The sequence below is a fragment of the Brachypodium distachyon genome, chromosome 3 (assembly GCF_000005505.3).
Source record: "Brachypodium distachyon strain Bd21 chromosome 3, Brachypodium_distachyon_v3.0, whole genome shotgun sequence".
In the NCBI taxonomy this organism is placed as follows: domain Eukaryota; kingdom Viridiplantae; phylum Streptophyta; class Magnoliopsida; order Poales; family Poaceae; genus Brachypodium; species Brachypodium distachyon.
This window is the reverse complement of record NC_016133.3, coordinates 42,495,345-42,506,252: the sequence shown is the minus strand read 5'-3', so window position 1 is coordinate 42,506,252 and position 10,908 is coordinate 42,495,345. Positions and strand designations below refer to the sequence as shown.

General features: G+C 48.5%; 2 protein-coding genes across 5 annotated transcripts; one reads left to right on the top strand and one right to left on the bottom strand.

Annotated features, from left to right (window-relative positions):
• Nucleotides 1–1,425: 1,425 nt before the first annotated feature.
• Nucleotides 1,426–5,454, top strand: LOC100834123 (oxysterol-binding protein-related protein 4C). Of its 2 annotated transcripts, none has more exons than XM_003574742.4 (6): nt 1,426–1,752; nt 3,178–3,369; nt 4,029–4,274; nt 4,395–4,491; nt 4,606–5,006; nt 5,117–5,454. In XM_003574742.4, exons 1-6 carry the CDS (start codon nt 1,750–1,752, stop codon nt 5,372–5,374), a joined length of 1,197 nt encoding a protein of 398 aa, XP_003574790.1. In that variant the 5' UTR covers nt 1,426–1,749; the 3' UTR covers nt 5,375–5,454. The 2 variants fall into 2 exon arrangements, with proteins under 2 accessions (XP_003574790.1, XP_014756359.1); XM_014900873.2 differs by lacking the exon at nt 1,426–1,752 and adding an exon at nt 2,147–3,001.
• Nucleotides 5,455–5,602: 148 nt separating this feature from the next.
• Nucleotides 5,603–9,778, bottom strand: LOC100822872 (thaumatin-like protein 1). Of its 3 annotated transcripts, XM_003572357.4 has the most exons (6): nt 9,408–9,778; nt 7,581–8,850; nt 7,034–7,500; nt 6,657–6,921; nt 5,982–6,471; nt 5,603–5,899 (listed from the first exon to the last, which is right to left on the bottom strand). In XM_003572357.4, the coding sequence occupies exons 2-5, from the start codon at nt 7,778–7,780 to the stop codon at nt 6,003–6,005; spliced, it is 1,401 nt and encodes a 466-aa protein (XP_003572405.2). In that variant the 5' UTR covers nt 7,781–8,850; nt 9,408–9,778; the 3' UTR covers nt 5,603–5,899; nt 5,982–6,002. The 3 variants fall into 3 exon arrangements, with proteins under 3 accessions (XP_003572405.2, XP_010235317.1, XP_010235318.1); XM_010237015.3 differs by having other exon boundaries at nt 5,603–6,471; nt 9,408–9,775; XM_010237016.3 differs by having other exon boundaries at nt 5,603–6,471; nt 7,034–8,850; nt 9,408–9,775.
• Nucleotides 9,779–10,908: the final 1,130 nt, after the last annotated feature.

Genomic DNA, 10,908 nt, shown 5'->3' with positions numbered 1-10,908 from the left:
TTAACCCTAGGGCTAACCCCCAGGGGCTAAGCTCCCCCATAAGCAGCTATATATAGAGAGAACCGCAGAGAGAGAGCTAGAGAGAGAGAGAGAGGGAGCTCATCCGAGCAAAATTAAAGCGAGAGAGAGAGAGGGAGGATCATAACTAGGGTGAGGGGGAGCTTCAGAGACAGCGGTGGCAGCCCGGGAGAGATCGGGGCCGAATTTCCCGCCGGCGGCCAAAGCACCATTAATGGTCATTTTGCAAAATTGGAGAAGAATAGGAGGAGGAAGAAGGGAGAGGAAGAGGAAGGAGAAGGGGGAAGAGCTACCTTCCGGCCGCCGCCATCAAATTTTGGCAGGGCTTCGCCGGCGCCAGTGAGGAGAGAGCCGCAGCTGGTCCAAACAGACGCGCGAGCTCGACCAGCTGGGGCTCGCGCAGGGGTTATATATAGACAGGTAAACCGCCACTGGTGACCTCCAGCGGCAGGCGGAAAAATAAACCGCCACTGGAGGCCTCACCAGTGGCGGGTAATATTAGAACCACCACTGGTGCTCTCCCACCATTTTTCCCACTTTAGTTCCACCTCGCTAGTTTACAGGAGTTCCGACCAGCATAAAAGGGGTTCCGCCGCCCCACCTACCGGTGGTTACTACTCAGTGCTCAGTGTGTTTCCCGTTCCGGTTGAGTTCTAAACGGTGCTTAAGGGGTTCAGGGAAGGGCACTGAGACCGAGTAGTACCATCATGTATCGGGTGGTCTACCAGTGGCGGATCTTTTTTACGGCCGTCACTGGTGGTTTTTAGGGTTTTCATGGCCATTACCAGTGACGGTGACAAACACCGCCACTGGTGGTTGGGCAGCAGTGGCGGTGGCTATCACCGCAACTGGTGGCGCTCGTGGATGCCTTGGGATGGTCTCCAGCGGCGGTGTGTTTTTTGGTCTGTTTTAACCGCCACCGGAGGGAAATCACGGATGGAGTTTTCTGTAGTAGTAGAGAGAGAGAAAAAAAATTCAAATACATAATGTAGATACATTTTTTTAATAAGACTGTTGTACGTACGTTAATTTTTGCACGGCCCCGTCAGATGAAGATTGGAGCACTTTTGTTTTTGTTTTCAGTCGGGGGAAGGGAGTGAAGAAAGGTGCGATGTGGTGTTTGCATGCTGTTTCGTCGTTTCATAATTCTTGTCTATTCTTAAAAACGTCTAGATACATGTAATATTTTGACAAGAATTATGAAACGGAGGAGGAGGAAGTACATAGCAGCACTAGCTGGTCCTGAAATGCGGAAGCGCTTTCCTCTTTGGCCCGTGGCGAGATTAGAGGAGGGGCGTTCACACGCACGCACGAGCTGACACGCATAGGACCACGCCGACGCCGTCAGCAACTCACACGCCCCGCATGGCGAGAACAACACAGAGGGAGGGAGGGAGGGAATTAGAGCGCACGCCAGGCTCCTGCCTTGGAGAGCGTATAAATAGATCGACGCCCGCGCCAGCAACTCAAGAGCGAGAGCCCGGAGCGCCACCCCTGCTAAAGAAAGAAAGAAACCACACGTACATACATACTCACCCATCCATTCATCCATCCGTCTGCTTGTCGAGGCGAGAGGATTCTTGCCATTTCGAGCTCCGGATCAAAGAAAGAGCGAGCGTCAGAGAGAAAGAGAGACAAGGCGGAAGGGGATCCGATCGACGGCAGCTTGCTCGAGCTCGGCCGGAAAAATTGTAGCGCCACGCCATCGATTTGATCGATCCACCGACCGAAATGGTACGCTGCATCTGCCTCCTGTGTTCTTCTTGACCCATCCTTGATCGCAAGCTTCCCCCTTGATTAATTTCCCCGTCGGCCTCGATCCCGCCGAGAAGCCAGCCGTGCCCCCGGCGCGCGCGTGTTTAGTTGATTAATCGACCCAGTCTGCTTCGGCCGGCCGGGCGGCAAGCCGGCGCCGGCGTTGGCTACGAGGGGGGAGAGAGGATCGAGATTGTTCTCCTGACGGGGAGGAAGGGGCCGCGTGTCCACGTCATGGGCGGCCACGAAGAATATCGCCCGCCTTTCTCAGATACCGCCCGCGCGCCGCCCCTCGCCTTTAATTTCTGTCCCGTTCTTCTTCTTGCTCGTGCCATTCTTTTTTTTTTTTAAACTCCCTTCCGCGTCTCCTTTTCCTGCCTTTTCTTCCTGCCCGCTTCCACATTTTACTTGTATCAAAAGCCGGATAAAAAACCGCAAAAGTGATCAATTATTTACCCCGCTTTGCTCCTCTTTTGAAATTAGAAGAAAACTGCCGCGGGCGGAAAAAAAAATGTCACTGAAGAATTATTTTTTTCGAACCGGAGCCTGAAGGACCCAATCAATTAATTAAGAAGAATCTACTATCTTTGTTGCATTTCTCGTCCGCGACGTACGCGTCGTCTCTGAAGCTAAGCAAGAGGCGCAGTGACAAGGACACCTATGGATTGACTATTGAGTTAATTAGAGTTACAGTGTCTGTCTCTGAGCCTCCTTTTCTTTTCCTTTGCGACCAAGGAGACGCGAACGGAGCTCCAATCCTGTCTCCTTCCTTTCTTAGCCGCGTCAAGGACGGGACGGCCCGGCGTACACTCCTAGGCAAATTGCAGCACACGTAGAACCTTTCATCCTGCATTGGCCGGCCCGCAGCGGCAGCATCTCTCTTATTACAGCGCCCAGCTGCCGGCAAACTGATCCACTGACTTTTTCTTTCTCACCTTCCTTTAAAGCACACACATATACTACCTGCCTCAGATATTCGTTCGTTTATTTCGTTGCATATAGACCACACGGGTTTGGTTTTGTTAATTTGGTGGTTGGGTTTCATTTCCATTTCTCCTGGTCAATTCACGCGGACGGACCAGAATTTTCATTGGAACCTCCTCCCCTAGCTCATCCCCTTCGACTCCAAGCAAACGAGACCATCTGACGGTCTGACCTGAATCTAGCAAGAGCATAAAACATGGCACCATGGGGACGACGACGACGACGAGCGAGCGGAGCTTCCTTGGTTGCTACTACTCTACTGTTTTGTTTATTTCAATTGCTACTGTTTTGTTTTGTTTATTTCAATTGCTGCTAAACTAGTACTCCTCTGTTGATCGGAGCTTTCTTGGTTGCTAATATAGCACTAGTATAGTGCTGTTGATGATTGACTGTATTAATTCAATGCATGTATGCATGCAGGTTGAGTCAGAGGGCGAGCCCGCAATGGTGGACGCGGAGGCGACATTATCATCAACGGCGACGGCGGTGCTGACGGCGCCGCTGTCACTGGAAGGCGGGCTGGCGGCGGAGCTCCGACCGGCCAACCTCGTGCAGCGGGTGCTCAGCCTCTTCCGCAACGTGCGCCCGGGCTCCGATCTCTCGCACTTCCAGGTAAAATTTAACTCAAGAAAACTAGTAACTGCTCAGATCATCAGCCTCGTGGGTGTGTCTCGGTCGATGCGATCTCGAGAGCCAAAATTTACTTAGTTTACTGAGCTCAAGGTTTCAGGTGCAGCACTAGGCGCCCTGAAACCGGCATAATTCAGGGGGCTGCCTGTACTAGTAGTACAGTATAATAATACAGTTGATTAGCAGGTTCTGTACTTGTTTTATGGGAGAGTTTAGTAGGTGGGGTTTCAGTTAATAAGCAAACAAAACAGGCTTCAATTTCCGCACGAATCTGAAAAGAATAATTATTGAGTTGGTGTGATTGCTTCATTGCATTTGACCACAAATGGTGTTCTCGACAGCCCGAGATATATATCATGGGTTAGTGGTGTGGTGATGATCAATCATAACAATAATGATCGGTTATGCCCTTTGCAGGCACCTAATTCACTGGTCAACCCATACAAATTCACAACTGTTCTTTCGTTTGTATACTAACAAATCATCTCTGCCCTCGAAAAGTGTCACATGGATGGACGGTCACCACATTATCTCTGCATCCGAATTTCAGAAACCAAAAGCGTTCAAATATACTGTATTTGACAGACAAGAACGGGGGCTCTGGTGATGAAAGTAAAATAAAATCTCTGAACATTTTGCAGCTGCCGGCCACGTTCAACCTGCCCAAGTCGCAGCTCCAGCTGTACGGCGAAGGCGTCTACTGCACCGGCGACGACCATCTGAGCCGCTGCGCCACAGGCAAGGACAGCCTCGAGCGGCTCACGGCGGTCGTCGCGTGGAGCATCTCGACGACTAGGCCGCCCATCTTCGGCTTCGCTCCTTACAACCCTGTCCTCGGGGAGACCCACCATGTCTCCAGAGGGTCACTCCATGTCCTCCTTGAGCAGGTTACACCCCAAGCTTGGCAAGATCACTCCTTTTTCAGTCTCTGAACATTCTGAAAAAGCATGTTTCCTTCTTGTTCCCAAACTAAGTGAATTTTTTTATATGGCATTTGACATTTTCAGGTGTCTCATCATCCCCCGGTCTCCGCGCTTCATGCGACCGATGATGGCGGGAACGTCGAGCTCCTCTGGTGCCAAATTCCAAATCCAAAATTCAATGGTAGGCCACACCAGATCGAACAACCATTTTCCCGCCCAATAGTTTCAGCAATGACATTGCTCTTGATCGAAACAACACAATTTCCTCTGAACTCCTGCACCTTGTTTTCTGAAGGCGCCAGCATAGAGGCAACAGTGAAAGGCAAGAGGCAAGTGAAGCTTCTGAAGTTCAATGAGACATATGAGGTGGACTGTCCCAACCTGCTCATAAGGCTACTGCCTGCGCCATCCGTCGAGTGGTCCGGGACTGTCAGGATCGCCTGCAAGGACTCCGGTCTCGAGGCCGAGCTGTGCTACTACCGGAGCCACTCGTTCCTGGGGCTGGGAGGCGATGCGAGGTGCATAAAGGGCAAAGTGTTCTGTTCATCGAGCCCGCAGGACACGGTCTGCGAGATCGATGGCCACTGGGACAGGACCGTCTCGCTCAAGGATGTTGGCAGCGGGGAGGTCTCGGTTCTCTACGATGCGAAGAGCGCCATTGGTAACCTCACCACGCCAGAGGTTAAAGATCAAGAGGTAAATTTTTCACTCTCTGTATATGGTGATCAAATGATGAGTCTTATGATATTATGCACTTCCAGAATTGAGAAGGGTAGCACTCACGAATTGTGATGATAATGTGGCAGGGGTTGTCACCTTCGGAATCGGCATTGGTCTGGGGCGAGGTCAGCGAAGCTATCCTGGCAAAAGATTGGGAGAAAGCTAGCGAGGCGAAGCGTCGCGTCGAGGACACAGCTAGGAAGCTTGAGAAGGAGAGGAATGAGAAGGGGGAGGTGTGGATGCCCAAGCACTTCTCACTGTCTCAGGACAAGAATGGAAGCTGGGAGTGCTGGCCATTGGATAAATCAGTGCGTCCAGCTCCTATTATTGTCCCTTCTTCATGACAGTAGCTAGAGATTACCTGTAACAGATGTTGTTGTTGTTGTTATATAATAATAAAGCTGATGATTCTTTACATGTTTTAGTTGCTTCTTTTGCTTGTTTGTGTGCTGCTCAAGTTTCTTGGACAAGATTTCTGTACAAAATTTGATAGGGTTTTTCAGCTCGAAATATCAAAAAACTTCTAGGGAAAATGAGAACGCAAGCCCTCATCTGTGGTAGAATTCATAAGATTTACTAACCCTACAAAATCAGAGCATGGCATTTCCTTGATGGTTCAAATGAGTGCACAATTTATACTAGAGGTTATCTTTGATAATCTACATAAAAGAACCCATATTTACATCCTTCCACTGATGAACCAGTAGATAATCTACATGAAAGAACAAGTACTTACTAGATATTACCGAGACTAATTTTACAATGTTAATAATCGTTGAGTTGTAACTACTGTCACTCTGTCAGGAACTCCTACAAGATCTCTGCTTGAATGTACCTTCTCCCTTCCACGCCTCTGATCACCCAATCCTCTGTCCAGCATTCATCTGTTAGTTTGTGGTTGTCCGTTCTTCAAATCTTCAAAAGCTCGAAGGACTCGACACAAAGCAGTACCTGTCTTTTCATGGAGAGTGATCATACAAGGAACAAGAGCGCTGCAGGTAGCAGAAACCATAGCTGGTTGTATCGAGTGCTCGCCGACGATGGCATCTTCCAAGGCTGGTAGGTGCTTCTAACGCCATTGTTTCCGGTCAGGGGCGGTAGGTAGGCACTTCCGAGTTCTGTTCCGAGGCCATTGTTGCTTGTCGGATTGTTGCCTGACGGAAGTGGCTGGTAGGCGCTTCCAGCGCCATTGTTACCTGCTAGTGGTGGTGGCTGGTAGACACTTCCAAGGCCATTGTTGCCTGTTGGCGGTGGCTGGTAGACACTTCCAGGGTCAACATTGCCTGTTGGGGGTCGCTGGTAAGCACTTCCGCCACCGTCATTGCCTGTCGATGGCGGCTGGTAGGCGCTTCCAGCACCATTGCTGCCAGCAGGAGGAGCAAGGTTAGCATTACCAGGGTTGCCCTGTCCATTGGCTGGCGCGCCGAGCTGAGTGCCGCCCCTATGCAAAATTAACCACAAGATATTCATCAAATCTTCTGTACTTCCAAGCCCAGAAATTGAGTTGTACATACATACTTGTTAACTGATGAACTTTGGCAAAGATTTGATGAAAGCGTGTTTATTACTAGCTGGCATGCATTTTTTTTTATGTCAAAGCCAAGAAAAGAAAGGACTTTGGATTACCCAGTGGGAGGGATGCAGAAGGCGATGGTGTAGTCGATGGCGTTGCAGGTGAAGAGGCTGCTGCCGTCGTCGTAGGCGTAGCTGTAGGCCCGCGGGCATGCCGACTTGAAGACGGATGAGTAGGCCGTCGGACTGCAAGTCGTCGGCGTCGCGTAGGCGCCACTGCAGCAGTACTTGTCCTTTCCAAACGCTTCGCATGCGCTTTGGCACGCCACCGTACCGCTGCCGCCGATCCCGTCTTCCACCTGCAGCTCCTTGGGACATGCTGCCATAACATGATTTAAAGTATGTGTCAGGTCTCTGAAAACAAACACTTGTGTACTACAAATAAACATGGTTGCCTTTTCTGCTTCATGCTTATGTCACATGGCACGTACAGAGGTTGAGGTCGGCGGCGCAGCCGGTGGCATTGCAACTGCCACCGCCCTGCTGGGCCCGCGGGACAGCGACGACTGGCAGGTTGTAGCCATCGACGAGGCTCACGTCGTAGTAGTCCTGGTCGTCAGCAGTGGTGCCCTTCCCCAGCGTGACCTCGAACAGGGTCGCCGGCGGCTTCCCACCCGTGCCGCCACACTCCATATGCCCACCACCGCAGTCGCCGGTCTGGCACGCGACCGCGCCAGCAGGTGCGCCCGCGCCGTCAGCGCTGAAGTTGCACCCCGTCCGAGCCCATATCCGGCCAGACCACCCCGCCGGCGCCGGGATTTGAACTGTCTGCCCTGGGTCGAGCCTGAACCCTGTCGTGGGCAGCTGCGGTGTGCCCGCGCCGGCCATTGTACCTGGCCAGATAGTGTGGGAGCAGTGGTTGGATATGGTGAAGCTGCAGCTCGCTGCCATTGAGGTGCTGCACCAAGGGGACACTAGGATCAGCACGAGGAGCAAGCATGGCAAACTGCAACTTCTTGGTGCTTCCATGGTCTTGACCTGTTCTTGATTTGCTTGTCACTTGTTGCAATCCTGTTCTTGAAATATATGATGGTGTGCGGGGTTAAGAAGTGCTTCTGAGTTGCAGAAAGTGAAAGAGAGGTTTCTTGGTGAGATTGCTTTAGCAATTTGCATGGATGGGGTGGCCTCAGAGAGAAGAAATACCTTGTGTAACCATGCAAGGGACAAACAGTGAACATGATATTTCATGCAGAGATAGCTCTATTTATCAACCAACTACAAAAAATGCTAGTCCAATCTTCCTATTATGGTACAGTCTTACATATTGCAGTAGAAGGAACTGTCCTATTTGGGGCACAGATTCTCCCTGAGCATTGCTTTCAGGGGGTGGAAACTTGGCTTTGCGGCGGTAAGATATACAGGATAACAAGAAAGGCATCAGTGTCTCACACCCATGTTACTGATTCTACTTAATACTACTAAATCCCTTCATCGATATAAACAACAGCATAGGCATCTAATGAGATACCGAAGGCTACCTTTGTAGACCCAGAAAACTAAAAACACCACCTTTCCCATCGTATCAGATAAAGCATAGCTTCCAGATGGGTGTCACAAAAAGGAATAACCATCCATGGACGATTACTTTATGCTTCAAACAACTTATGCTTCAGATACTAAGTATCAATATCACAATAAAAGTAGATGCCTGAAAGTTGTGTATGTATCATAACCAGGACAGCTTGCTTACCTCTCACTCCACCATTGAAGCGAAAAACAGGTGCATGAGACCTGCTAAGCCAAATATAGTGCATGAAAAATTTACAATGTATGCATGTAATTTATCCACAAAGGGGGATTCATGTAAATTCAGGTCTAGATCGACAAGAAGACAGGAAACATACATTAATGCAATGAATGTTACGAAAAATTGTTGTTGAGCAGTAAGCTACAGAAGCACACAGTAGAGATGAAATGACATTTGGCAACAAGGTTCTATCAATGCACAACACTAAAATGCTCAGAGGCCTATCAGAAGGATAACCAACAAGTACATTATATTGTAGAATCATTTTGTATGATACAACACATATTTATCATGCTTGATTCATGCTGCCACCTTGCTAGTTGCCCCATCATCGCGTTCTGGAACATCAGGATCATCAACAAGTGACGCCTTGAACATCATTGGATCAATTCTCAAGGCCTGCCCTTGAGCATGGTAGAACTTCAGGCCAGCTGTATAGGATCTGATGGCTGTGCCTGAACTGATATATTATCAATAGAAAGGAGAGCTTCATTTGGGAGCCTGCAGCAATAGAAAGAAAGAAATTAACACAACTTTGAACAGCATTATGCCAATCACAGGAAACAATTCAGTTGCTTATTCAGAATTCAGAATTCAACTTTGTTGAGCAAGATTCAGACTTCACGGTAGCATATCCTTTAACTACAACATCTGCAAGAAAAGTTCAACTTATTGTGGTCCAATTCAAGCATCAACAAACACTGACGAACAGATTATAGTATATTGGAAACCCCCACCAATTATGTTCATAGGACATCAAACGCAACAATTTTACAATCCCAATAGACAGAACACTCTTTTAGCCATTCATGAAGTCTAATGTGGCCATCTTCAAGACTTCCAAGGCATAACAGCTAGAAGCATTGAAGCATCCTTCTTCATGGTTATCAGTTGATGAAAGGAAAACCCATCAAGGGTAATCGCAGTAAACAGCCCCTCAGATACTCAACACAGTTGCACACGAATGGAACTGTTCCTGAAGGAGCCGCGATTCTAACCGAAGAAATATTCTTGCAGGATCCACGGCGTGAGACGTAGAGGAGGGGAATTTGACGAACCTGCGGGAAGAGGTGGGCGAGGAGGCGATTGAGCGCGTCGACCTTGTCGGCGTCAAAGCGGGAGTCGAGCAGGGCCGGGATGGAGGCATCGTCGGGGTCGTCGCGGAGGTGCGCGTCCGCCCCCAATCCGCCCCACCACTGAACACCGAACATCGCCTCGGTCGCTCTCCGTTCGCGGCGAGAGAGAAGCGTGGATCTCGGCGCCGGCGCCGTAATTCGCCGGAGAGACGTTTTTTTTTGGGGGGACCAATCGCCGGAGAGATGTTGGAGAAGAGAGGCGAGTTAGTTTACGCAAGCGCGAGCGGAAGACGTAAATCCAAATTTTCCGCTTTTACAGTAACCTGGGCTATCTTTAACGGGCCGGCAATGAGTGGGCCTGGGTCGGATTTGCTGCCCTAAAAAAACACACGCTGCATGCCTAACCTTATCGCTTGTTTCTGCTCAAAAAAGTTCTAAAAAAAAAACCTTATCGCTTGTTTAAAAAAAAAGCCTAACCTTATGGCTTAATACAAGGTTGTTTTCTCCATTAAAAAAAGCAAGCGTACTCACATTTTTTTATACTCCAGTAGCAAAACACGCAAAAGCCAAAACGAAACAAAAGGCTCTGGGTGTCTAGCAGATTGCAGTTGTACAAGCAAAGTTTTCTGACGTGGCGGTTTGAGTTGGCCACGTAATCCAGCAGCTTTTAGCTTCTCCTCACGGCAGTGTTCTCTGCTTGTGCTAAACGTGTGGGACAAGAAAATCATCGCTTCGTACGCCAGTACTATTTATGTGCAAGAAATAAGGATTATACATATAACCATTAATCAATTAAGCACATGGTTTGTGCACGTCAGTCATCAGTGAGCTGTCCAGAAGGCCGTGTTCGTGGTTCAGTTTGCTGCCGGTTTAATTGTCCCGTCTTTTCTCCAAATTAGTTTGTGGAGGTTAGTCGAGATAAGTTTCCAGGAAATTTAGAGAAAGATAGACCAGTTAAATGAATGAATAAATTTTCTTTTACGTTAAGGGACCACGTCACCCGGAAAATGTGGACCAAACGTTATGGGCCAGGTCATCTCAAGTTTTTGTCTCTACCAAAATAATGCAGGGTCATCGATCCTAGCCTCCCTTGTCTCATCCTTCGCCATGTTCCCGTCACCACCAGAAAACTAATAATAATCAATTCAAACCGATCGATATGAAATAATTTCTTTGAAAATGACATATGTAAGACGTACATAATTTTCTTGAAAAACCCATACCTAATAGATACGCAAAAGAACAGTTTTTTATGTGTATGTCATGACGTTGATATGTTGCTTAATTGGTACTAGTACTAATTAATTATGATCAACATCAACCAAAAGCATTTTAATCTGCACTCCATTCCTTTGAAAATAAATGATGTTTTTAACCTAGGCAGTATATGCATGCAAAGGAGATGCTTTCTTCCTTGCCGATTGTTTCCTTCGCATACTAGAAATGCAAGCGTTAAGATAAGTTCATAAAACTGCGATATGGT